This window comes from Rhineura floridana, chromosome 5 (assembly GCF_030035675.1).
Source record: "Rhineura floridana isolate rRhiFlo1 chromosome 5, rRhiFlo1.hap2, whole genome shotgun sequence".
In the NCBI taxonomy this organism is placed as follows: Eukaryota; Metazoa; Chordata; class Lepidosauria; order Squamata; family Rhineuridae; genus Rhineura; species Rhineura floridana.
The window spans coordinates 51,989,176-52,017,043 of record NC_084484.1 but is presented as its reverse complement, the minus strand read 5'-3'; the positions used below and the strand labels follow the sequence as shown (position 1 = coordinate 52,017,043).

Genomic DNA, 27,868 nt, shown 5'->3' with positions numbered 1-27,868 from the left:
ACCAAACAGCATTGATATAAATACAGCAATACAAATACACAGACGTCATCTGACATTAAAAACAGCTTTAAAAAACCAGATATATCTAATAAATTACGATTAACATTTCAACGGAATAAAAATTTATAATCTAAGTGTGAACAGATGTTGTGCTGGAATAGTTTTAAATGTGCCAGAAGCTTTAAAGAGTTATAGTCTGTATTTAAAAAGGGCAGTATACACCTTAAATAAGTTAGGGGGATAGCAACAACTTTCTAAAATGGATGGCGGCTGCGCAGAAGCTGGCTACCTTAGCTGTTACAAAGGAGATACGATCGGAAGTCCCTTATAGATGAATAACTTGGGGAAGGAGAAAAGTCTCTCTCATTAATACATATAAAGCTAAGTGTTGTGAAATGAACATAAAGCTGGTGCTAATATTAGCTGAATTTTTTTTCAAAATTTCAAAAAGCAAAAAGATACACCTAAAGTAAGAGTTACCTTCATACATTTGTTATTAGTTCTTATAAATGTGGATTTTCATTTGTTCTGCCTAGCTCCCAATTGCTCTCTATTGGTACTAGTTTTACAATATGTTGTTTCATTTGTGAGATAGGTAAGCAGCCCAGAGTGCAATGACACTGAAGGGGCAGATCACATTTTTATTTGGATTTAATTTTTATTTTATTTTCTTAACATATTACAAATTAATTTTGTATGCCCACTGTCGCTAAGAGCCGGCTCAGTACCGCTCTATAACAGCTACTGTTGTCAGCCCATGTGCAGGAGCTCCCAAACAAGCAAGGACTTCCCCACTGACCTCATTGTCAAGGGTAACCCCAAAATACAGTCAGCTTCCTCAAAACTGAGGGTGATGGGAAAGAGCTTTGAATTGAAAGCTATAGATCAAAGCCACAGAGTTTTTCCTCCATTAAAAACAGATCATTGAGTATACTCTTGGTGGCAAGCCCAGGTTTGCTGCTGAATGAAAGAGCCCTCCAAGGCAATGACCAAGAAGATGCTCCACAAAGTACTTGCAGATAAAAGAATTAAAGGTTATGAGACAATTATTTATGCAACTACAGACCAACATGGCACTTGACATAAATCACAATTCTGAATTCTCACAGAAATATAATAGGTTCCAATTTATTATTTTCTGCCATATATTTCTACAGAAACATTTTTAATTTGGAAAGAGCTAGTAGTATTTTAAATCATGACAGCAATAAAAGTTCCTGAGAGCCAGATATTGCATGATTACAAAACTGTCTGGGCAAATAACCATGATGACCGCTATGAACAAATGACTAAAGTGATCCTTTTAAATTACAAAATTGACCTAGAATTTTGGTGCACAACAAGGAAATGTTGCCATGTTTGAATACATTTCCTTACGTTTTGAAGCATAAAAACAGAGAGAAATGCTCTCCTGACCAGCAGTACCCAGAAAGAAGTCAGGATAACAATTGTAAAATTTGACTTACAACATACACATATACGTGAAGTGTAATACTGAATTAAAACATTCCAAATACAATATAAAATATTACATAAAAAACAAATTTCTCAATAGTTAACCACAAATGTGCATTGAGTAGTACATTCTACTATTGCTACGCCTCAGCCTTCATCAGTAGGCTGTGATATTTTGTATTCATTCTGTCCTCCATATTTTTTGTGAAAACATATTAGCAATGCAAAACTCATCATTATGACTTTCTTTTGTTGTTTTTGAAGTGTAAAAAGCCAAGCAAGTCTGCTAGTTTTTATATCTTTGAAGTATATAGACAATAGTAAAATCTTAATATAAGTCTTATTAGGTTGCTTGGCTCTATTTATACTAGTTACCTTTATAAAATGATGATCAGCACGTGGAATGGTCGAGTCTCTGGGCTTAGTAAGTATGTACTGATTGTTCTGGGAATCAATAAGCATGCTTAGACCCAAGTCATCTTCTACTTCCCGCTTTGAAATATTTCTTTTTGTGTCTGCTTCATCCTCTTCGACTCTTAAAACAGCTTCAAAATTAACTCCTCTCACCTTTCAAAGAAGCAAAGGTTTTTCAGTATTTCACCTATTTATTATGCCAATGGTTTCTTTTCAGAGTTTTTAAAAAAATCATTGAGCATGCAATCCTATGGTCTCAGAGCAGGTGTCCCAAGGATAGTATGGCCCTCTCCAGGGGCAGAGGTCTGGCCCTGGGAGGCCTTGTCATTGTGGTTGAAGAAACCTCCATGGCCATCCCTCCAATGGTACTCCAGTGGTAAGACTTTAACACATCTGCGAAAGCTATTGATCCATAGGATTCAAAGTCCTCTTGTTCCCCTGACAAGGGAAGGAAAACATGTCAGCCCTAGCATTCTCATTTTCTTTCCAGATGACCTCTGTCTTCTGCTCTGGGCATAGATTCTCTCTTTCCCTGCCCCAGTACTTGACACCTACAGAATTTATTACTCTGGAACTTTTAAAGATTCACTAATACTAAAACTCCACAGTGCTATATCCCAGAGTCACTACAAGACTGGCATTTCAATTTTTATAAAATGTATTGCCTTAAAGTATACTCCAGGTCAGTGATATCCATCTTGTGTATTTGTTATGTTGCCATTTTATATTCTCATTCTCAATGTTTCCAGCTTTACTGCTTTCATTTCTACAGTTAGAATACATACAAGCTACTATGTATGTCTTACTTCATATCACTGAAATAAGCCTGTAGTTGCTTTCTGGGAATCCTCCCCACTGCATAGTATTTCAAATCAACATTTATATTCCAACAAGAAATTAAAGCCTGAAATGTTCCCCTTCATATTTCTTCTGCAAATATGACACTTAACTATGTTTACATTCCATTCCGCAGCTAATAAAAATACTTTTGATAAATTACTGTAAAAGATAGTAGCAGATTTCAATAGCTATAAAAACCGCTCTCTAGATAAACTTACTGACTTGTTGTCATCAAAGGCATGCTCTCCTATTTCTTCTTCCAGCCTATCAGCTGCTTTTCTTACATCTTCAAGAATTTCATCAAGAATAGACAGACTTTTATTTTGATGCTGCATGTGTTTCAGGGCTTCAGCTTGATGTTTCTCTGCTGCTAGAAGTTCAACATATTCTGTTTCTTCCTATTACAATTCATTAAAATTCTAAGAGTTTTTTCCAAAACTCAAATACATAAGATCAACATTTCATTTTGTTAAAACTAACAAAACTGAAAAACATGACAGCAAAAAAAGGGGGGAAAGCAACTGCAAAGCAAATACTTTGAGCAAAGCTTTCTTGAGGTTCTTGAATTGCTTTCCAGCTACTAGATTCTCAATGAAAGAGTGAAATCCTTAGAAAAGTCCTTTTAAAATGAGGAAGGCTGAAGTGGAAAATAGCTACACATGGATACATGCTTACTCCCACCAATAGCCATTATCTACTAACTGTAAATTCCTTTTCTCCAGGATGCTCAAGATGGCTTATATGCTTTTATTCTGTTGCATAATCACAATAACCCTGTGAGATAGGTCAGGGTGAGAGAGAGCAATTTACCCAACATCATCCAGTGAGCCTCATGAGGACCAATGGAGTACAATGTTACATCTTTCTAAATATAAAAATGTAAAGCAGGCAATTCCCTTCTCCTCTCCCTATATAGATATACTGTTATTGTCATTCTTCACTTACCCCTTCTGAAGAACAGACTGCTGGAATAGAGTTAAAAACAACAACACAGTAATAGTTCCACAGATTATAAATCCTCTGCTGTCATGACAACCTTCTTGGGCCTGCATCTCTTCCGTATATCCCGACGGCTGTAATCATGCACTTGTGAAGCTCTCTACCAAACTCTATGTGAAGGCAGTGAGAGCAGCAAAGAAGCAATACTTTGCTGTCTCTATTCAGTCATCCCTTAACCGCCCAGCGGAACTTTATAAAGTTGTCCGGGGACTTTTACACTCTGGTCCCCAGGACGCAATAACACCATCAATTGCCCGCTGTAATGAGTTTGCGCGACACTTTCGTGATAAGATCATGAACATCCGCCGGGACCTTGACTCCATTATTGTAGCAGTTGATCCTAATGAGGTGTCCAGAGCACAGTCTTGTCCTATTTTATTGGATGAGTTTCAGTTGGTACAGCTCGAGGATGTGGACAAGGTGCTTGGACAGGTGCGGGCGACCACTTCTGCTCTGGATCCTTGCCCCTGATGGCTAATAAAAGCTAGCAGGAATGGAACAGCCGGCTGGGCCAAGGAGGTGATTAATGCCTCTTTACGAGAGGGAGTGGTCCCACCCTGCCTGAAACAGGCGGTGGTGAGACCGCTCCTAAAAAAATCCTCCTTGGACCCTGATAATTTGGACAACTATAGGCCAGTAGCAAATGTCCCATTCCTGGGCAAGGTTCTAGAGCGTGTGGTCGCTTGCCAACTCCAGGCTCTCTTGGATGAAACTGATTATCTAGACCCATCTCAATCGGGCTTTCGGCCGGGGTTTGGTACAGAAACGGCCTTGGTCGCCCTGTATGATGACCTCTGTCGGGAGAAAGACAGAGGGAGTGTAACTCTGTTGGTTCTCCTTGATCTCTCAGCGGCGTTTGATACCATCGACCATGGTATCCTTCTGGAGCGACTTACGGATTTAGGAGTGGGAGGCACTGCTTGGCGGTGGCTCTGCTCCTATCTCGGGAATCGTCTCCAGAAGGTGATGCTGGGGGAACATTACTCGAGTCCCTGGGTACTCCAATATGGGGTCCCGCAGGGTTCAGTTCTGTCCCCCATGCTTTTTAATATCTATATGAAGCCGCTGGGTGAGGTCATCAGGAGTTTTGGAGTGCGTTTCCAGCAATATGCTGATGATACGCAGCTCTACTACTCCTTTTCATCTTCGTCAGGTGAGGCTGTTGATGTACTAGACCGCTGCCTGGCCGCGATAATGGGCTGGATGAGAGCTAATAAACTGAAACTCAATCCTAACAAGACTGAGATGCTGTTGGTGGGAGGACCCTCTGCCCAGATGGTTGACGTTCGACCTGTCCTAGATGGGGTTACACTCCCCCTAAAGGAACAGGTACGTAGTTTGGGGGTCTTATTAGATCCGCTCCTGTCACTTGAGGCTGAGGTAGCCTCGGTGGCAGGGAATGCATTCTACCAGCTCCGGCTGGTAGCCCAACTACGACCCTATCTGAGCAAGGAGCATCTTGCCTCAGTTATCCATGCTCTGGTAACCTCTAGATTGGACTACTGTAATGCACTCTACATGGGGCTACCTATGAAGACGGTTCCGAAACTTCAGCTAGTGCAAAATGCTGCGGCCAGAGTTCTCACTGGGACAAAGAAATTTGACCATATAACACCTGTCCTGGCGCAGCTGCACTGGCTACCGATATGTTTCCGGGCCAGATTCAAAGTGTTGGTTCTTACCTATAAAGCCCTAAACGGCATCGGACCACAATACCTGATGGAGCGCCTCTCTCGCTATGTACCTACCCGTTCACTACGCTCGACGTCGAAGGCCCTTCTCCGGGTCCCAACCCATAAAGAGGCCCAGAGATCAACAACTAGATCTAGGGCCTTCTCGGTGGTGGCCCCCGAACTATGGAATGCCCTCCCAGACGAGATACGCCTGGCGCCTTCTCTGTTATCTTTTCGGCGCCAGGTAAAAACTTACCTTTTCGCCCAGGCTTTTTAAATTTTGTATATTTTTAAATATTTTAATTTAACATTTTAAACTTAATATGATCTTAATTTAAATCTCAATGGCAATTTTATTAATGTTTTATAATTGTACTATATATATATATATATTTTTCCACACTTGCTCATATTTTAATTGTGATTTTATTTGTTGTACACCGCCCTGAGAGCTTTCTGCTATAGGGCGGTCTAGAAATGTAATTAAATAAATAAATAAATATATACTTAAGAAACCTTGTCCAGCAACAGAAGTCTGGGGGTTTAACATCAGAGCTGTGGCAACCTTGTTAAGAGCTAACAGAGTTTACTCTTACCAAATGCTTATGATCATGACTACATATAACCATGAGAGATGCCAAATGACAGGACAGAACATGGTTGGGTAACATTTTGTCTCCTACTCAGACAAATGGAGCAAGAACATGACACATGAGAATATAGTAAAAAAAAAAAAAGTATTTCAAAGCAGAAGATTTAAAACTAGAAGAAAATGCTGAATGGATACATGACAAAAAAGAGGTGGGTGGGGAATCCACCTAAAAGAGCAGCTCTTCATACTGAATGTCAGAACTCACTGACTGAGTTACTTGCTATGTGTGATAGTAAAATATGCAGCGGCCAGCCCAATCAACCATGAGTTAATCCTTTCTCTGGGTATCATGCATAGGTGTCTCATTTGCATAGCACCCATGCTTAAAAAGAAATGCAGGTGTGCCCCACGCAGGGTAGCTGATTCCTGGCTATAACATGGGAAATCATAAACACATTGGATTTTTTGCCTATGTGCAATATCCAGTGTTGATCATACTCAGTATATAGACCAAATGAAATTAAATTAAAGAGTCTACTCAGAGTATAACTTACATTGTATTGCTCTGTTCTTGGCGGCCTGAGCTCACAATAAATGTGACTGGTGTGATCTGTCTCCTCCATAAAGCACAACTGGCAAGTTTGTTGAAACCAGTCTATGCCAGCAACCTTTTCTCCACCCTTTAGCTTTGTGAAATATTACATTTTCAACTGCCGACAGAACTAACCTTTATTGCAGCTTCTCTTAAGGCTTCCAATCGCTGGTGACTACTTTCTTTCATGTTCACAACATCTTTGTAATCACCTTGCAGAGCTCTTTGAAGCCCATAGATTGCTTGAAAGACAGAGTTTTCACTTTCATTCAGCTCCTTTTGAAAAATTTCAAATGTGTGGACCTGAAAAGTTCTCTCTGCAAGCGACAGTCCCAAATCCTTTTCCACTGCCCTTATTGTACTTTTTAGTTTGCTGAGAACCACATTTTTTTGACGTAGGAGTCCAGATAGTTTTCTGCAGTTTTCTACAAGCCATTGTTTCCTCTGAGTAACAGCAACTCCTTTCCCACGATGCAGCTTTATTGCATGTTTCACTATATCCTCGTGTTCTGCAGGGGTTATTAGTTGACAGCAAAGCAATGAAGCCAACACACATAAAGAAATAAATCCAGTTGCTTTCATGGTCCAGTTATTACCAATTGCAGGAAAGCAATTAGAAATTATCCCCCACTTTCCTTCATATATTTTTTAAAAACTCAGTTACATACGTAGTGTGGCCAATTAATAAAAATTAGTTGTCATCCTTAGTATACTGTAGGACCACTGAACCAAATACGAATTCAAATTCCAGAAAGCATGAGGCGAAAATATATTAAGCATTGCCGACTCTTCTTTATTCAAGGTTAAATTATTTTGTATTAGAAATGTCTTCTTCCTTGGTCTGCTTTTTGTCCAAAACATACTACTAGCTAGCATCTAGCTGCAAGAAAAGCATCTAGCTGCAAGAAAGTTTGATTGAAGAGTATTCTGATATATTTCCTTGGATATATTCTATTACATTTTCTTTGGATAATTTTAAATGTACTTTAGTTACTTTTCACTAGTGGAATGGTTGTTTGACCTTCTTATGTGGGCAATTAATGACTGATGGTCCCAAACCTATATATTAAAACAGTAAAAGTAAAATTGTGAATTATTTACAGATACAGTTCCAATGTTTTATTTCTAAAAAATCCTTATTGTCAACCCCTTGTACTCCCAAAGACAATCTTTGACTGCAAGTAGTTTGCAGTATAATGCAAGATATAGAAAATGGGCAGCATCCATGTTTTGAAATAATTTTTGTACACCAGCAAAATTAAAAACTGACGTGCTCAGATAAAATCCTTCATTCAAAACAGTTTTAAACGAAGTATAGTTTTATCAAAGTATATTTGATGCAAAAGAATAAGATGAAGAAAAAGCCCCCATCTAATCCCCAGGCTTCCAAGATATGGCCCTCTCTGATTCTCCTCTCTCATCTGTCTCTACCACTGCTGTCATTCCTCACAGCCATACATGCATTAAAGCTTCTGATTCTAAGGGTAGATTAGAGATTATGCTGAATCCATGGCTTGATTCAGCATCCTCCTCAAACTTCTATATGTCCCAGGGAGTAGCCTGATAACCTTGACATTAATCACTAACCTTAGCACTAACCATGTACAGCAGAGACTCGGGTAGTGTGTGAGGGTCAAAGGATCTAAATTTAAAATTTCTGAATGGGAATGATAAAAACACCTAGTCCCATAAACAACAACTGCCTTCAAGTCGATTCCAACTTATGGCAACCCTATGAATAGGGTTTTCATGGTAAGCAGTATTCAGAGGAGGTTTACCATTGCCTTCCTCTGAGGCTGAGAGGCAGTGACTGGCCCAAGGTCACCCAGTGAGCTTCACGGCTGTGTAGGGAATCGAACCCTGGTCTCCCAGGTCGTAGTCCAGCACCTTAACCACTACCACACTGGCTCTCAGTCCCATAAAGGCATTCATTTAATTCTCATTAGGAACATAGGTTACAGCAGACCACTTATGCCAGATGTCCTGAACAAGATGCCTAACCATAAATTCCAAATTCCTTCAGTCCATTTAAAAGCAGACATGATGAAGCACCACTCACCTCACAAACTCCCCATAACCCTTTTTAATATCTAAATACTTATAAATTAGAAATATGCTGCTTGTTTTGAAGCACAAGAAAAGAAGATCCAGCAGAGCCGTGTCAGAGCACGCATTAGCCCCATAGTGCTAAAGATGCATTGCATGGAAGTGGAGCTGAGACAAGAGATGGGGCAGGGAAAGCAGCTACCACCATCATCACATCCATGTATGGGGGATGTGAGTTAATCAATTCCACCCACATTCAAACAGTCAAAAACTAACGCAAGTCTACCTTGCCCTCAAGAGGAACACATCTGTGAAAGAGGGGCAAGACTCATTCTTTCTCCACGGCTTTGCGAAATATGCGACTATGTCTGGGAGGGCCATCAAAGGACGATTAAGATCCGGTTCAGACACGAAAAGCCTTCGTTTAAGCTGATACCTTCTTGCTTTTCTACTAACCAAAGCGGCCCGTTGTTCCCCTGTCTATTACCGCGCAGTCGGAAAACGGGCTGGAGTGTCACTGGACCTCCGCCTTAGCTCCCATGGAGACATTTGAATGCTGCTGTCTTTCTCTCCCCCCCCCCGCTTTTTTTTTTTTTTTTATAAATCTATCGACCTTCCTGCGTACGTGGATCCCTCACCCTTGTCCGGTCCAACAGAAAAAATGGGACCGGACGATAGAGTCTTTCTCCCACTCACCTCCTGCACGGAAAGGTCAACCGCCGACGAGTAAAAGCGCCACCGCAGTTCCCAGAGGTGTCCAGCCACGTCCCCACCATCAACATGCCACCTCCCTTCCTCGTCCTCTCAGGTGTCCAACAGAATCTCCTGAAGGCCGGCGAGCGAACCTCGCTTCCCCCCCGCCCAACCAGAAGGGAAGCCTCCGCCCCTTTAAATAAAGAGCCACCTGTCGTTACCTCACCAGCCCAAATCAGACTTTTACTACGGCCTCGGCTTCTCCAGCGTAAGGAAGAGGGGAGGGCCGCCTAAGCTTCCTACTTCACTTTTGCGCTTTGTGGGAAATGTAGTCCTCCTGCTAACTGACTCAGTGCGCTGTGGGAAATGTAGTGAATGTGAAAACCTTATCGAGCCCGCCTCCTTTGCAGTGCATTGTGGGAAGCATAGAATTCCCCAAGCGTCAGCCATACAAATAGGAAAATTTGAATCACAATTATTTGGATACGAAACTTCCTGGTTTCGCTTAATGCTATTTTTTTCTTTGCGTTAGAGCGAAACGGAAAGCCGTTCACAGAAAACAATGGAAAAACGTGCAGTATTTGGTATAGCTATACTAAAGACTGCAGCCTGTCTGCCCAGAAACAGAAGGTAACAGCAAAGCTATGCTTTTTCCAACTCGAATCTTATTTTCTGTGAAAAATGTGGATTTTTTAAAAGAACACAAAACATTATTAAAATTGTCCCAACAGTACCAAAACAGTCCATTATATCCTGCATTCATATCGATGAAGCACAAGATTTCTACATGCAATTCAGTGCTGAATTTGAACTGGTAGGACACCTGAAGGGTGTTTTTGTATGAGGGATATATTTTGTCTGTAAGTCCCAACTAGCCTCAACAGGACCCCACCAGTCATATTGCAGATTAGAATTAGAAGTGAGGCTGAGCCTAGTTTGGATTTACACTCCAAACCTCCCCTCCCTTTCCAGGTTGCAGCAGAAGTCAGTCTCCTCAAGCCCCATCTTAGATCCCCTCCCAGCAAATCCAACACTGAATTGCATGCAGAAGCCTTGCGTTCCGATGATCTGCGTGCAAACGTGGTGCATTTTAAAACACTTTTTAGCTTAAAAAAAAAAAACCAGGAAGACTAAAGGTCCCTTTTTTTAGCTACTACCTCTTTGTGAAGGACATGCTATTGCCCAATTACAGGAACAGAAAAATCCTGAATTTGTCCATCTTTCACTTCTGACCCTTGAGACAAAAAAGGCGTCTATGGTTAACGCCGAAGTGAGAAACTACGCATGAGTCTACATTAAAAGTCCATGGCACTAGCCAGTTGCTAGCAGATTGTACCATGGGTAACGTAGTTCCTCATTTCTCTTTAGCTTTTATCGGGCCTTGTGGATTCTTCTGCCCCACCTCACAGGCGCGGTGGCACTAGAATAAAGTCTAAATTTTGCTTAGTACCGGAATCCCAGGAAGAAAAGGGACGGAGACTTCTGAAACGAATCTGGACGATGGCAGGCAGTTGAGGGTCGTGAGGGAAAGAAAAGGAGGGCGAGGTGAAGCGGCCCGGTACGCGCGTGCGCAGGAGGACGCTGTGGCGGCGGCGGCAGCGGCAGCGGCGGCAGCAGCAGCAGCAGCCCTGCCGCTGGATAGTGAAGTTGGGGTGAAAGCGCTGCTGATAAAATGGTAGGTGAAGGGAGGGGGGTTGCACCGGTTATAATAACCCCCCGCTCCCCTTCCGTGTGTGCGAAGATAATGAGGAGGAAGCAACGAAAGCTCCTCCTGCAGTGATGTGGATAGTTGCGGCTTCTGCCGCCGCCTGAGGGCAAAGTGCAGAGTAGCGAGCGACCTTCTCTTCCTTACAGGTTTTTCCCTTCTGGTTTATCGCCCCACCAGGAAGGGTCACGAGGGAGGTGGGGGGCAAGGAACGAAACATCGCGCGCGGGCCAAGGCTCGCTCTGAATCTTCTCTCTGCCCACCTCCCCGTCATTGAAAGGTGCCTGGCGTGAGGGAAGCTCTATAGCGAGCCTGAGGCGATCTTATACTAATAAGCCGGTGGAGGCGGTGTGTGTGTGTCATGATATTTTGGGAACACGCACAGCGGCGAAGCTAATAGCAGCAGTAGCAGCAACACCACCACAACTACTACCACTACGACTGACTAGCTCTCAGCGGTACTATTGCAACCATCACCACCACCACGTACCTTTCCCTTTTTTGGGCAGGGGAGAAGCTGTCAGGTTGCTGCAGCCTGACCTCTCTCCCCAGCCCTTCGCGTTTTTGTCCCTCTTCTGCCTTCTGCTTCTCATACAGACTACTAGCTGAAGGCTACACTTTTTCCCTACCTCTTTCCACGCGCGCTGGCTTCTAAGAAGCCTCATCCTGTTCTATGAGGAACTCGGGAGAGAGTGATTTTTTTATAGGGAGAATTGTAGGCCGGGGAAAGCTGCCCCGCGGGCCGTAAGGACCCGCGGGTGTATCTTTGGTCTGTTGCACTCTGGAGGTGCTTCCCTCCTCCCTTTCCCATTTTTCCTTTTCCTTATCCTATGAGAGTTCTGCTTGTCTAAGACCAAATCTTTTTCATCCTCTGTTCAAATCCACAACCTGAGGTATTGGCGCTATCCTTTTTTTCTCATTTTCTTCCGTTGAGGTGAGATGAATGGTTTCTGTGAGAGGAAACAAAGTTTAAATGAGGATTCCAAATTAGGAGAAGTAATGTGTTTTAAGTCCTGCTTCTGGAGTAGCAACTGTAGCTCAACAAACTGCTTGTTCATTTATTTTAACAATAATTCTTGTCGGCAAAAGCTGAACTCTCCTGCAGATCCCCCCTATGTTTCTCCTCAAAAGTGAATTAAGGCTCAAAACAAGCAAACATATATTCACTTCAAGAGTAAATCTTAAATGTTTGGAACTTACAATTGGCTGGCATAGAAACAGGATCTATGGTTTACTGGAATTTATTTTCTAGTCTAGTGGTTCTCAAGACTTTCCCACACACATTTTCTACATGGGGCTTCTTTAGAATAGGAATGAAGTCTTGCTATAGTTTTGGCATGTGGTAATGCAATTTCGTACATGAAAGTGATTTTAGAAAGAATATTCCAATATGAAAGAGTGTCGCAAAATACCACAGTTGCAGTCATCTTACTGAGAGATGTTTCAATACTGTTTTGGTAATACAGAAATGTAATTGAAATATGAATGCACTAGGAATGTACTGTTAAGGTGACTTCATCTTACTATTTTTGGATGACTTATTATTATTGTTAGCTTATATTTAAAGCGATATTCACACAGTGCCTGCTTCTGAAATAGGGTTGCCAGGTTCAGGGCCTGAGACTGATCCTGTATCTTTAGGAGAAGAGAAAGTCAGCCAAGTGCAGGTGTTCTTGCAACCCTGTAATGTGGAAAACCACAAGGTGGAATTCTCCCTTCCCCCTGCACAGCTTTTAAAGATACAGAAGATAAAAGTTGTGGAGGGGGGAGGGAGAATTCCACCTTGTGGTTTTCCACATTATAGGGTTGCAAGAACACCTGCACTTGGCTGACTTTCTCTTCTCCTAAAGATACAGGATCAGACTCAGGCCCTGAGCCTGGCAACCCTATTCTGAAATCATTTTTTTTCCTTCAGCCCCACTGATATTGCAACAGTGAAATCCTATGCATGTTTGCTTAGAAGTAAGCCTCATCCAGTTCAATGGGACTTACTCCTAGGTAAATGCGTATAGGATTGTATCCTCAGTGTGTTCATACTCTTGAATGTATGGTATTGTAATTACATGTTATTTCATAAGAGCAGTATTTTGTTATATTTATTACAACACCGCTACTGAAAGTTAGTTGACTAAAGATTTGGCACATTTAACGGATAGTCACTGTGTAGAGAAGCTGGGTCTTCCAATATGGAAAGCTGATGTTGTTTCTAGACTTGTAAATAGTAAGACTGAAATGAATTACACTCAGAACTTTTGTTTTTTAAAAATGTACATATAGATGCTGTCATTTCAGTTTTCAGAAGAAACTGCAAGGATTTCTTTGGGTTATTCTGGAGTGACATTTGTTACCCAAAAGGAGAACTAAACCCTTTTTTAAAGATAGGCAGTTGTAGTAGTTCTGAAACAAACATCTGGATTAGCTTCATTGGCTTTCCTGCTTCTTTTGCATCCCAAAGCATAAACTTAAATCGTCTCAGAAGGACAAGGTCCGCCAGTTTATGGCAGTTACCCAAGCTGGTGAAAGGACTGCTATATACTGTTTAATGCAGAATGAGTGGAAACTAGAAGTGGCAACAGACAACTACTTCCAGAATCCAGACTTGTACTACAAAGAATCCATGAAAATTTCAATAGACAGAAAGAAATTAGAACAATTGTATAACAGGTACAAAGGTAAGGTGTATTTTTTTCACTTTTTCCTTTGAACTTGATTTCCACTCTAACCTAAATCTTTGGAGGTGGCAGGGGGGAGCTGTAATCCTGAACATATTTACTTGGAAGTAAGCCCCACTGAACTCGGTGGGACTTCCATCCATCTTATCAGGCTATAAACATTAAAGTAGAATTCTGTTCTAACAATCTCTATATATACTGTTGTATTAATCAAAACTCTTTTAACTGTAAAGCTCCCCCCCCAATCTGCTTTATCTTACAGCATTCAATGTGAAACTATTTTATTTTAAAATTGAAAACATTGTGCTAGTAAATACAGCATTGGTGCTAAGAAAAAGCAAACTAGCCACTTACTGAGTACATATGAAATGTACTAGCCATGTATAAAGTCCTCTATGGATGTAGCAGTATCTGATTCATTACACATGAAATCTGTATTGAGTTTTTATGATTGAACTCTGTAGCACCCTGATGTGGATCACTTTCTGGAGTTACAGGCATAAATTAGATGTGCATACAAATGTTGGTGCTGTTTATCTTTGCTGCGTTTCTTTCCATGGAATGTATGCTCAAATGCATGTCTACATGTTCATTCTCATTCACATTGGGATGCATATATCAATGATCATCCAAGTGCACACACTGTTGAAAGCAATGGGAAAGGATCCATAGCATTCATATTAGATACAAGTCCTTTTTACACCTAGAGTTCCTGGTCCAGCAAGAGATATTCCTGTGAGTAAGCCTACATCTGTTCACAGATCTTAGGTGGGTGAGGACTTATATCTATATTCTGTTCAAAAGTTCAGTCCAGACTGAGTGAGGGCATATATCCACATTCTGTCTAATCCAGAGTGAAAGTTCAACTCATTCAATTAAGAGGGACACTAAATATATATATGCACTTGTTAAAATATTGTGTATTGATGCATGCACATCTTTGTGTCTAAGCATATACATGTCTGACTCTCGCAAAAGATTCTGGGCTGAGTTCAGAGGTTATTGTTTGAAGGAGTGAGCCCCATGTGTGCTACTGTTGTCCCAGGTAATGGATGCAGGGCCTTCTTTCTCTTGCAGTATAAACACCCCAATCCAGCAAGAGTGCTCATTTTCCAGAAATACAGTTTGGCCTTCCTCTTGTCCTGTGTCCTGCTCCTGACAAACAGATCATCCTTACTAGACTGGATATTTTATTGTATTATTTGTATCACAAATCAGGAGTTGGAACAATGTGCCTTACAGTGGCTTTATTACTGGCATACATCTTGCTGAATTTCTTACAAAGTTTTAGCATCCAGAGAAGCAGGAGAAAATATACTTTCTTTGTGAGGCTATATCACTGTTGAACTAATTGGATTTAAATCTGTAATTGGATTTTTATTCTGTGATCCAGTTTGCATGTAATGCAAAGCCAAACCAGTCAGCTGAGGTTTGGGTTGTGGTTGAGCAGCTCCAGCATATAAAAAACAGTACTAGGCTGGAAGAGCAGCAGGAACAATGTGTATACTCCAGCTCTGTACCTGACCCATCTAAAGATTGCCTGTGGACCATAGATCTGTCTCTTGCCTTGTCCCTTACCTGTGTTGCTTACAGACTGCTTGGCTTCTGACCCTGGACTGCTCTGACCCTGGTTCTTGCCTGACCCCCTTGGTTTTGAGGTAGACTCTGGATTCTGACTTCGGACTGACCCTGAATACTGCCCCTTGTGCTGCCTTCACTTATGTTTTGCTGGGGAGTCTCTCACCTCCTTAGGAAACCTGGTGAGAACAGGATAGTCTTCTTTAGGCAAACCACAAGTCCAGGTTCAGATTACATGTTAAACCTAACCATGGCTTAGCTCACAGCAACAGCAGGATGAGGGAAAGAGCAAAATGGCTGTGATCTTGTCTCTGGGGTGCCACACACTCTTGTGTTTGTGCTATGCCATGATTTGGCTTAGCTTTACATGTAAACTGAACCTGTATCTTAGAACAGGCCTGGGAAACCTTTTTTCAGCCAGAGGGCTTCATTCTCTTCTGGGCAACCTTCCAGGGGCCACATGTGTACCTTTGTACAATAGGTTAATTTCTATACACGCTCACACACCCTCTCTATACTCCATCCAGGCAAGCAAGAAACATCAGAATTCAAGGATACATTCCAGCCAGACAAAAACACTTGGGATGTGAATTAAAGCCAGTTAGGGATGTGGCCTCGGGAGAGTTCTGGGGTCAGATAGGGAAGCCTGGAGGGCCACATATGGCTTCCAGGTCTGTGGTTCCTTGCCCCTGTCTTAGGATATACTGTCTCATTAAATAACATTATTCTGAAGATGGTGTAACAGTGATAAATGAACTGATCTTCAAATCTTGTACACTGATCCTAAATACATTATTTGTAAATCAGACCTCACAGATGGATGAGATGGGAATATTAAAACTCTGCCATGCATATTGTGGTTTTATCCACCCAGTCTACATGAAACACTCTTAAATTCAGGAGATCTAGGTTGCAAACTAATTCATGCTTATTGGGAAGTAAGTCCCATTGGACACTTACTTTTTAGTAAATATGCATTGGATTATGCTCTTAAGCACATTGAAGAAGAGAAATCAATAGAATCTGCTTGCTTAACTGTAGTTCTTTTACTTTGTCAGTTAGTCACTATCCACTGAAACTTCAGATCTGCAAGACTTTCAGTATAATATATCTCAGTCCTTATGCTTTGAAATTTAATAGTGTGCCATAAAATAATTGTTGTTATGTGCCTTCAAGTCGACTACGACTTATGGCGACCCCATGAATCAGTGACCTCCAGTAGCATCTGTCGTGAACTACCCTGTTCAGATCTTGTAAGTTCAAGTCTGTGGCTTCCTTTATGGAATCAATCCATCTCTTGTTTGGCCTTCCTCTTTTTCTACTCCCTTCTGTTTTCCCCAGCATTATTGTCTTTTCTAGTGAATCGTGTCTTCTAATGATGTGTCAAAAGTATGATAACCTCAGTTTCATCATTTTAGCTTCTAATGGTAGTTCTGGTTTAATTTGTTCTAACACTCAATTATTTGTCTTTTTCACAGTCCATGGTATGCACAAAGTTCTCCTCCATCACCACTTTTTAAATGAGTTGATTCTTCTCTTATCCTCTTTTTTCACTGTCCAACTTTTATTTATTTATTGTACTTATATACCACCTCATAGTTGAAGCTCTCTGGGTGGTTTACAGTAACTTTCACATCCATACATAGAGATTGGGAATACCAATCTGAATGATCCTGACTTTAGTGTTCAGTGATACATCTTTGCATTTGAGGATCTTTTCTAGTGCTCTCACAGCTGCCCTCACCAGTCCTAGCCTTCTTATTTCTTGACTATTGTCTCCATTTTGGTTAATGACTGTGCCAAGGTATTGATAATCCTTGACAAGTTCAATGTCCTCATTGTCAACTTTAAAATTACATGCATCTTCTGTTATCATTACATTAGTCTTTTTGACGTTCAGCTGTAGTCCTGCTTTTGTGTTTTCCTCTTTAACTTTCATCAGCATGCGTTTCAGATCATTACTGGTTTCTGCTAAGAGTATGGTATCGTCTGCATATCTTAAATTATTAATATTTCTCCCTCCAATTTTCACACCTCCTTCATCTTGGTCCAATCCCGCTTTCCATTTGATATGTTCTGCATATAGATTAAATAAATAGGGTGATAAAATACACCCCTGTCTCACAGCCTTTCCGATTGGGAACCAATCGGTTTCTCCATATTCTGTCCTTACAGTAGCCTCTTGTCCAGAGTAAAGGTTGGTCATCAGGACAATCAGATGCTGTGGCACCTCAATTTCTTTTAAAGCATTCCATAGTTTGTCATGATCTACAGTCAAAGGCTTTGCTGTAATCCATAAAGCACAGGGTGATTTTCTTCTGAAATTCCTTGGTCCATTCCATTATCCAACGTATGTTTGCGATATGATCTCTGATGCCCCTTCCTTTTCTAAATCCAGCTTGGACATCTGGCATTTCTTGCTCCATATATGGTAAGAGCCTTTGTTGTAGAATCTTGAGCATGACTTTACTTGCATGGGATATTAAGGCAATAGTTCGGTAATTACTGCATTCCCTAGGATCCCCTTTCTTTGGAATTGAGATGTATACGGAACGCTTCCAGTTTGTGGGCCATTGTTTAGTTTTCCATATTTCTTGAGAGATTTTTGTCAAAATTTGGACAGATTCAGTCTCAGTACCTTGTACCAACTCTATTGGTATGCCATCTGTTCCTGGTAATTTGTTTCTTCCAAGTATTTTAAGAGCAGCTTTCACCTCACATTCTAGAATTTCTGGTTCTTCATCATACGGTTCCTCCATGAATGAATCTGTCATCCTGGCATCTCTTTTATAGAGTTCTTCAGTGTATTGCTTCCATCTTCCTTTTATTTCATCTTGTTCAGTCAGTGTGTTCCCCTGTTGATTATTCAACATCCCTACTCTTGGTTTAAATTTCCCTTTACTTTCTCTAATCTTTTGGAATAGGGCTCTTGTTCTTCCCTTTTTGTTGTCCTCTTCTATTTCTATACAATAACTGTTGTAATAGTTTTCTTTGTCCCTATGCACTGTATTGTTGCATTTAGGGTTCTGACTGTTTCTATCTCCTTTTGCTTTAGCTTTCCTTCTCTCTTTAACCATTTTAAGAGTTTCTTCAGTCATCCATTGAGGTCTTTCTCTCTTTTTAGCTAGAAGTATTGTCTTTTTGCATTCTTCCCTGATAATGTCTCTGACTTCACTCCATGGTTCTTCTGGTTCTCTGTCAACTAAGTTTAAAGCCTCAAATCTGTTCCTTATTTGATCTTCATATTCTTCTGCGATATTATTTAAATTGTATGTTGGCATTATGATTGTTTTGTTGTTCTTCTTTAGCTTTACTCTGATTTTCGATACGACTAGTTCATGATTTGTACCGCAGTCTGCTCCTGGTCTTGTTTTTGGAGAAAGTATGGAACTTCTCCATCTTCTGCTACCAATTATATAATCAGTTTGATTCCTATATTGACCACATTTACAGTCATCTTCTCGGTTGCTCAAAAAATATGTTTGCAAGAAACAAATTATTGGGTTCATTTCTGTCTCCTAAGCCCTATTTCCTCACAATTCCTGGTTCTTCTCTGTTCCCTGCTTTTGCATTCCAGTCCCCCATGATTATCAGAACATCTTGTTTTGGTGTGTGATCAATTTCTTCCTGTACTTCTGCATAAAATCTCTCCAATTCCTTTTCTGCATTTGCTGTTGGAGCATAGACTTGCATGATGGTTATGTTAATAGGTTTCCCATTTAATCTCATTGATATCACTCGCTCAGACCTTGTGTTGTAGCTCCCAATTGCTTTTGCTACATTACTTCTCACTATTAAAGCAACCCCATTTCTTCTTAATTTCTCATTTCCTGCATAAAATATTTTGTAGTGGCCTGATTGAAAATGTCCCATTCCCATCCATTTTAATTCACTCACGCCACGTATTGTAATGTTGATACATTCCATTTCTTGCTTGACAATTTCTAACTTTCCCTGGTTCATGCTTCTCACGTTCCATGTTCCTATTGTGTGCATTGTACAACTCCAGACACTCCTTTCGCATCTAACTGGTGTTCTGATTACGGGAAGGAAGATCATTTTTGGCAGTTCCTTCTCCCCACCTGTGCTCCCATATCTGCTCTGAAGGTTCCCCAAAATTTGGAGGGGTGCTGCAGGGGGAAAAGGTATTGCCAAAATGTCTCTCCTCATTGAGTCCTTTAGCTTTGAAGATTCTGCTTCAGTCTTGAGCACAGGAGGATTGAACCATAATCCCCTCTTCTGGACATTCTTTATCCTTGTATCCAGAGTGCTTCTGCTTAGTCTAGACTCTTCAGCATACTTCATAGAGATATGTTTTATAGATTATAATTTATTTATTTAGCATTACTATGGTACTTCTCTGCTATCAAAGCAGGAGATTTATCTGAGACATTAAGAACATTTGCATTCAAATTAAAATGTTTTCTTTCTGATTTCTACGGGCATAATCACTAGGACCACAAGCTTCTGTCAGTGGTACTGTACTAATCAACTACAATTTTAGTTGAGTAATGAACTGAAGTTTACAAAAATGATTGGCTTGTAAAGCAAGTAAGGCTCAGATTTCTCACTTCCTACTCCAGAGAAGCAAAGTATATCCCTTTTGTACCTACTGCCTGGTGAGCAGGTTTTATAGGACAGGAGTGGCAGATTAGCATTGTTTGGCATATGATTGTATTAATCCCTCCCTCTCCAGTCCATGTCACTGTTACTTTTTTTTTTAACATGAAATGTATCCTGGCACCATCTAAAAGAGGCACTCAGTTTCCCCATGCCTCTGTCAACTTTTTGAAAATGTATTAATACTGTAGCAGAATGTACTAAAACTATTAATTAGAATTAAAGTTATGATCACCATATTTGTGAACCTCTGCTAATTGGTGAGGTTATACTTTAATAGTCATGACTTCTCCCAGAAAATCCTGGAAACTGCAGTTTGTTAAGTATGTTAAGCGTTGTTAGGAGACCCCTATTCCCATCACAGAGCTACAATTATCAGAGTGGTCAGTCCCTCTTCCCATGGAATTGTATCTCTGAGGAGAATATGGGTCTCCCAACAACTCTCAGAACCCTTACGAAATTACAGTTCCTAGGATTCTGTGACTGTTAAAGTGGTATAATAGTGCTTTAAATGTCTAGTGCAGATGTGGCTCATCTTTTTGAAGATGTTATGGTTCTATTATGCTTTTATAACAGGAGTAAAAAAAAATATTGAACATAGCCTTTCCTTCTAACAGTGTGTGGTAACTTAGTTTACCTTCAGTAAACAAACGTTTGTTAAACTGTATCTCAAAAGAGCACATATTGATGTTTTGGTAATATGCATATTTATTTAAACAATCAGTTAAAAGACATATTAATTAATGGAAATATTTTAATTAGCTGAGAGCTTTTATAAAATGTGTTATGGTAATATGTTGAAGCCTGAAAGACATCCTTAATTTTATTTGTAAAAATGTATTTCACAAAGAGTTGTAGATATATCTCCAGTAGGCATATGCAGAAAATTGCTTTATTTAAAGCTTCACTTTTCCTCTGGAGAAGTCAAGGTAGCTTATTAGCCTTCATTAGTATTATAGTGATCTAAAACAGAAGCAGACTTGAAGAAGACAATTCATATGCACCTGTACTAAATTACTTCAACAGCAGGATCATAGAGAGAAGAATGAATTTAATCCCATAGAATTAAAATTAGAAAAAAATCTGTTCTCATTGTGCACATGATTGTCTAAGAACCTCTTACAGCAATCACCTGATTTTTCAATTCCCCTAAAGAGAATTACAAATAATAGTAAAAAGGCTTTAAATGTACGTCCAGCTGCTTGTTAGGAGTACACCAAGCTGTTCCTGGATCTCAAGTTTGCCTAAGCCACTCAGGTAAATGTAGGTCACAGAGAATGTACATGGTTAATAGTGATGGAAATACTGCCTAGTAATATTGATGCAAAACACATCCAGTACAAAGGTTTCTTTTAAATGTCGTTACTCCATCCAACCTTCGACTGCTTTTCTGTAACGCCAGGTCTGTGGTACAAAAAACAGCACTCATCCATGACATGATATTGGATGAGAACGCAGACCTGGCTTGTATTACGGAGACCTGGCTGGATGAGGCCTCAGCTCCAATACTTGAGGCCATGTGTCCAGCGGGTTTCCAGTACGCACAGCAGCCGAGGATTGGTAGGCGGGGAGGGGGTGTGGCAGTCATCTATCGGGGATCTCTGGTTTTCGCCAGACCTCCTCTCCATGAGACCAAGTTTGTTGATTGCATGTACTGGAGGTTGGGCCCAACGGGCAGTTTAGGGATTCTGCTTGTGTACCGCCCATCCCGCTGCACAGCAGACTCCCTGACCGAGGTGCTTGAGGTGGTCTCAGACGTGCGGTTACGTTCCCCCAACCTTTTGGTTGTGGGGGATTTTAACGTACACGCCGAGTCTATCCTCATGGGAGCCCCTCAGGATTTCATTGAAACCATGACTTCTTGGGATCTGCACCTCAGTAATACAGGGCCCACCCATGTAGCCGGTCATGCTATTGACCCTTGTGTTTGTCTCGGGAGGGGAAGGAAGTGTTCTGAAAGGGAGGGTTGTTTCTTCTAACCCTGTGTCATGGTCAGATCACTACCTGGTGAATATAGACCTCTCGATGCCACACACCCTCCATAGGGGACAAGGACCTATTAAGATGGTCCGCCCCAGACGCCTGATGGAACCTCAGGGATTCCTGAATGTGCTGGGTGATTTGGAGCTGACTGAAGGTTGCCCGGTCGAAGCCCTGGTGATGAAGTGGAATCGGGAGATCACTGGGGCTTTGGATCGGGTGGCCCTGAAACATCCTCTCCCCCTGAATAGAACTCAGACAGCACCCTGGTATACACCACGGTTGCGGGGTCTGAGGCAGGAGGTGAGACGACTTGAGCGCCGGTGGTGGAAATCTCGCACTGAAGACGATCGGACACTGGTTAGAGCAGCAATAACTGCCTACCAAGTGGCAATAAAGACAACAAAGAGGGAGTTCTTTGCTGCCTCTATTGCGTCAGCAGAGTGTTGTCCCAGGAGATTGTTCCAAGTGGTCCAAAGCCTGGTCGGTCCAGTTGCTCAGGAACCCATGGAACATTCTAAAATCTCCTGTGATACTTTTGCTAAACACTTTGCTGATAAAGTCAAGCGCCTGAAGAGCACGATTCCGCTCGCCGTGGATACAGGTAGTGGGCCAGGGTCGGCCAGTTGCATTCCGGTCTGGTGGGATCGGTTTCAGCCTCTTCTCTCTGAGGAAGTGGACAAGGTGCTCGTTACCGTGAAGCCAACCACCTGTCTGTTTGATCCTTGCCCTTTGTGGCTTGTTATGAGCTGCAAGGAGAGACTGAGCGAAGGGATCAAGGCAATGGTAAATGCATCCTTGAAAGAGGGTGCAATGCCATTAGCCCTCAAGGAAGCGGTGATAAAGCCCATCTTAAAAAAACCCTCCTTGGATCCCCGAGAACTGAATAACTTCCGCCCAGTATCTAACTTACCATTCTTGGGCAAGGTGATTGAGCGAGTGGTGGCCAAACAGTTACAGGCACACTTGGAGGAAACGGATTATTTAGATCCATTCCAATCGGGTTTCAGGACTGGGCATGGAACTGAAACAGCCTTGGTCGCTCTGGTGGATGATATGAGGAGGGCGCTGGATAGTGGGGAGTATACCTTCCTCGTCCTCCTAGATCTCTCAGCGGCTTTCGATACCGTTGACCACGGTATCCTTTTGGATCGCCTTGAGGGATTGGGAATGGGGGGCACTGTTTTACAGTGGTTCCATTCCTATCTCTCAAATAGGCACCAGAGGGTAGCTTTGGGAGATGAGGTTTCAGACCCTTGGTCTCTTAATTGTGGAGTACCACAGGGCTCTATCCTCTCTCCCATGCTGTTTAACATCTATGTGAAACCGCTGGGGGCCATCATCAGGAGTTTTGGGCTGAAGTGTCACCAATAGAGCTCTATCTCTCATTTAAGTCCTCACCAGAGTTGGCTGTAGATACCATGTCCAAGTGCCTGGAATCCATAAGTGGATGGATGGGAGAGAACAGGCTGAAGCTGAATCCTGACAAGACCGAGGTGTTGCTTGTGGGAGACAAAGGGAGGCTGGGTATTACAGACCTGATGCTTAATGGGGTGAGATTACCCCTGAAAGACCAGGTCCGCAGCCTTGGGGTCATTCTTGACTCCCAGCTGTCCATGGAGGCTCAGGTGTCAGCAGTGAGTCGGGCAGCTTGGTATCAATTACGTCTGATACAAAGGCTGCGTCCCTACCTTCCTGTTCATCTGCTCCCACAAGTGATACATGCCCTGGTCTCCTCTCGCTTGGACTACTGTAATGCGCTCTACGTGGGGTTACCATTGAAAACGGTCCGGAAGTTACAGCTGGTACAGAATGCGGCGGCGCGCTTGATCAAGCACAGCCGTCGCCGTGATCACATCAGTCCAGTGTTAATGGATCTTCACTGGCTACCAGTTGTCTACCGGGCCCAATTCAAGGTGTTGGTATTGACCTTTAAAACCCTAAACGGTTTCGGCCCAGTTTATCTGAAGGAGCGCCTCCAGAGTCACCAATTATGGCGCCTGACAAGATCAGCCTCACAAGACCTTCTCTCGGTCCCACCGGTTAAAATAGCTAGGCTGGTGCAGACCAGAGAGAGGGCTTTCTCGATTGTGGCCCCCACCCTCTGGAACTCCCTTCCTCTTGATCTTCGACATACTCCCTCCCTGACAGGTTTTCGCCGAGCCTTAAAAACCTGGCTATTCAGGGAGGCCTATGGGATTGGGGAGGGTTAGTTTTATGATGTTTTAATTGGAAACTGATTTTAAATTGACTATGACTGTGTTTTATTTTGTATATTGTATATGATGTATTGTTTTTTATTGTAAGTCGCCTAGAGTGTCCATTAACCTGGACAGATAGGTGACCAATAAATAAAATTATTATTTATTATTATTATTTATTATTCACTTGGAATTTAAAAATTAAGAATGGCTTTCTTTGGCAGTTGAATATATGTGGGTGGGTTGTACTATAGAGATACTGGTGATTCAAATTTTGCAACTAAATTTGTAAGAAAATCAGAAGATGATAATGATAAGATTATGTTGTTGTGGCACATAATGCAGATCAGGAGTAGAAAATAGTACCCTCCAGATGTTGGACTACAACTCCCATCAGCCCCAGGCAGACCAAGTCCTAGTCAAGCAACATATGGAGAACCATGTTGTTCAGATAGGACACCTGTTTTAGATTCACAACCCAGTTGAATTTTGTAGCATTATATAATTTCATTCTGCCATTAGGATGGTATCCAGTGCTTCCATTCCCCTAGTACTAGCTTCCTGTCCCCTTCAGCCACCAATGCCCCTCAAAAACAGCTCTGGATGGTTGGGGGACCCTCTAAAGAAGATGGGGGGCGTACAAGGGGAGGAGAGAAAATGGACATGCCACTGTGCCACCAGAACTTCCCTCATGCTTCTTTGGATGCAAGCCTTAGGCTATGTTTTTCATAAAAAAGTGACCTGATTATGACTTTTAAGATCTGGAATTGCTTTCTTATCAGACACAGAAAACAGGAGTGTGTTTGGGATTATTTCTTGGATTAAAGCTGCATCTTCACAGCCTCATCTATAGGTAGGTTAAGGTAGAGTACTTGGATTTAAGATTTCGGACCATTTGGCTTCAAGTGCTTTAACTTAACTTTCTGGATTGTAGATGTAGTAATATGGCAAATGATAACTTTTGTAGATCTTAATTTTAACTAAACTGGGGGTTTGTAATTAGATTAATTTAGGTGAAAATTGCCTCATGTAGCCTTTGTCATAAATCCTTGAGCTGGCATATTTGCCTAGGAATGCTGATACATCACATCATTTATTTGTTTATTTTATTTTATTTATCCATCCATCCATCCACAGGTTCTTAAGCATTATGATTGGGCTGCAAGTGACTTGGCCTAGATCCTATTGAATTAATTGTTTAGACATTTCTGGATATTTTTATTAGTGATAAAAATTATTTCTTTTTAAATTAAACAAACCACACGACTGAAATCACTCTGAGGGTCACTTCTACATTTTTATGAATTCAAGATGGCCACATTGTTCCATTAGCTGCTAATTAACTCAATGTTTTCTTTTTAACTCAATATCTGTTAATTTCCTTTTTTCTCTCTGATGCCCATATCATCCTTTCTCTGCACCACAACAAATCTACACCCCAATATCAATTACTTCTTACACCATTGGTAACTCGGCAGCTCTGTTTTTATTACCACCCTTTTTTTCTCTCTGTGCCTCATAAATATTCTCTTTTCTCTCAGCAGTTGTCTTTTCTGTCTGCCCCATCACAGGTTTTACTGCGCACACACACAACCCTCCCATTTGTTTCTTCATCCACATATCTCTCTCCTGATGTCTCCATTTTACTCTGTGCAACCCACTATAGGAGTCTCTGAATCACAATCTCAGATTCCCCATTTTTCTTCCTTGAATCTCTCTTGGTCTGTTTCTACGCAGACCCTCATACTTGATGAGTTTGACAGCAACAACACACAAGGCTTTCACTCTTGCAGTAATTTATACACTAAGGGATTTTCAGATGCAGGTGGATCATACAGTATTTGGCAGGCTGAAATAGGGCGGGAAAAGTGATGCCCTGTTATTACAAACCACTGAATATAGGGAAAGAAGGAGCAATGTAGATTAACTGATAAAGGGATTCTCCTTCTACTTTTTGAGCTGGGTAAGAATGCCCTTCCACATTTTTTGCTATTTTCTCCAGGTTTAGGAAAAAGTCAAGCAGTTTTGGAGGGGTGAGGGAGCTTAACAGAAAAGTTATGACAGTATATTCTGTCCTTTTCTTGATTTAAATAAAATTTTCTAGATGCTTCAAACAGAGTTGCAGTCGGTGCCAGGCACACTGCCATGTTTATCCACATTGCCTTATTTGGAATGACATTATGCCATGGCATAGCATCATTCCAGAGACATTGTTGGGAAGAAAGGGTGGCCATTGTTCCCCTCCTTCCCAAAAACGCAATATCTCTGGAACAAATCTGCATCATGACATAACATCATTTCAAGTAAGGTATTTTGGAGAAATAAGACAGCCTGTCTGGCCACCACTAGCTCTACACTGGTTGAAGCAGCCAGAAAATTATGTTTAAAACAAGAAAGGGGTCACAACAGCCATCACACCTTTTCCAGTAAGCCCCACATCCCACCTCTAGAAACTTCAGCTTTCTCCTGTTCATTAGAAAGAACAGTGTTTTTCTCCGCTGCTTTTGCCCATCTCAACTCCCCAAATTTGCTGGAAAGCTTTTCAGCAAGAGCTTTGTATCAGCAACCACTACTTTTGATGAACTCAGGCCGGTCTTGGGTGTAAAGGGGCACAAAAAATGGGTATTTGGAATTTCCCAGGGTGGCAGAAACAAGGGAGAGGTTGCAGTTGCCTGCAAGGCTAATGTGCAGCTCTGTTTTTAAAATACGTTTACTGCTATTGAACATTACTATAGTTTACAAAGAAAACGATCTTTTCACCATTTGTTCCATTGAGGTCCATTTATGGCTTTATTTATATGAACGTATTTTTCAGGTAGTAAGATTTGAAACTTGAAACTTATTTTTCAAAGAAAAAAATAGTTTATTTTTAAATGTTAAAGTTTGTGATTGAAAAGTAGATCAGCAGGATGTTTTGCAATGGTTAAAGTGCTGCAATTCTTTGAAATGTTATTGTTAATGTAAAGTATAACATTATGTTTTTTGTTTTCAAATACAGACCCACAAGATGAGAATAAAATTGGCATTGATGGGATTCAACAGTTTTGTGATGATTTAAGCTTGGACCCTGCTAGTATCAGCGTTTTAGTCATAGCATGGAAATTCAAGGCAGCCACTCAGTGTGAATTCAGCAAAAAGGAATTTGTAGATGGCATGACAGAACTGGGGTGAGTATGACTGCCTTTAATAGGACTACAAAATTCTCTTAGAAAATCAAAAGTAACTGAAATATTTTAAAGATGTGCATTCAGAACTATTATTTAATACAGATTTGTCTTCTTCATACACAGATGACCTGAGATGCAGTCCAAAGAAGCTGTTTGTTACCAAAGGAACTGTGCATGTATCCAAAGGTTTCTTTGTAGCATTCATTTACTGCCACAGCTCCTATAACCAACAGTCAGATACTTTTAAAATTGAACATTGGCTTGCCTAGTTCACAATGGGAACTGCCGAAGTAAAAACTACCCAAAAATGCTCTTAGTCATGCACATTGTTTCATTAGATGTGTGTAAATTTCTTAAGAGCTGGAGCTTTTCCTAGCAGGAGCAATCCAGTTCCCCAGTCCCTGCACATGGTCTATCCCCTTCATATTTATGGCTATTTTGAATTCAATTAGAGTATCTTTCTATGTAGTTGGGTCACTTCTTCTGTTCATATTCCATTTGATGTCCAATTTATTTTATTTAGTCTAGACAAAATGAAGGTGATGGTGTTGAAGGCAGACAGTTCTAGCTAGGAGTTGCCTATTTTGTTATTTAATGGTGTGAATATGTCTTTGGTTCATTTTGGCAGTCCTGAAATGCAA

General features: G+C 41.2%; 2 protein-coding genes across 10 annotated transcripts in view; one reads left to right on the top strand and one right to left on the bottom strand.

The window, feature by feature from the left end:
* The window catches only part of TMCO3 (transmembrane and coiled-coil domains 3), a 42,454-nt gene extending 30,875 nt beyond the window's left edge, over positions 1-11,579 (bottom strand). For 2 of the 6 annotated variants that reach the window (XR_009762726.1, XM_061626701.1), the window contains exons 1-4: positions 9,308-10,455; positions 6,701-7,624; positions 2,928-3,107; positions 1,831-2,022 (exon numbers count right to left, since the gene is read on the bottom strand). Coding sequence is in view for 5 of the 6 variants with exons in the window: in XM_061626701.1 (XP_061482685.1) it covers positions 1,831-2,022; positions 2,928-3,107; positions 6,701-7,147 (819 nt within the window). In the remaining variant the exon portion in view is untranslated. The other 4 variants (XM_061626705.1, XM_061626702.1, XM_061626703.1 and 1 more) reach the window with 4 other exon arrangements.
* DCUN1D2 (defective in cullin neddylation 1 domain containing 2) overlaps positions 10,610-27,868 on the top strand; it is a 34,419-nt gene continuing 17,160 nt past the window's right edge. Inside the window, exons 1-3 of one of the 4 annotated variants that reach the window (XM_061626717.1) lie at positions 10,610-10,979; positions 13,465-13,681; positions 27,059-27,227. In XM_061626717.1, the coding sequence (XP_061482701.1) occupies positions 10,977-10,979; positions 13,465-13,681; positions 27,059-27,227 (389 nt within the window). In that variant the 5' untranslated portion in view covers positions 10,610-10,976. Of the gene's footprint in view, positions 10,980-11,035; positions 11,159-11,482; positions 11,944-13,464; positions 13,682-27,058; positions 27,228-27,868 lie in introns of those variants that run through there. The other 3 variants (XM_061626719.1, XM_061626720.1, XM_061626721.1) reach the window with 3 other exon arrangements.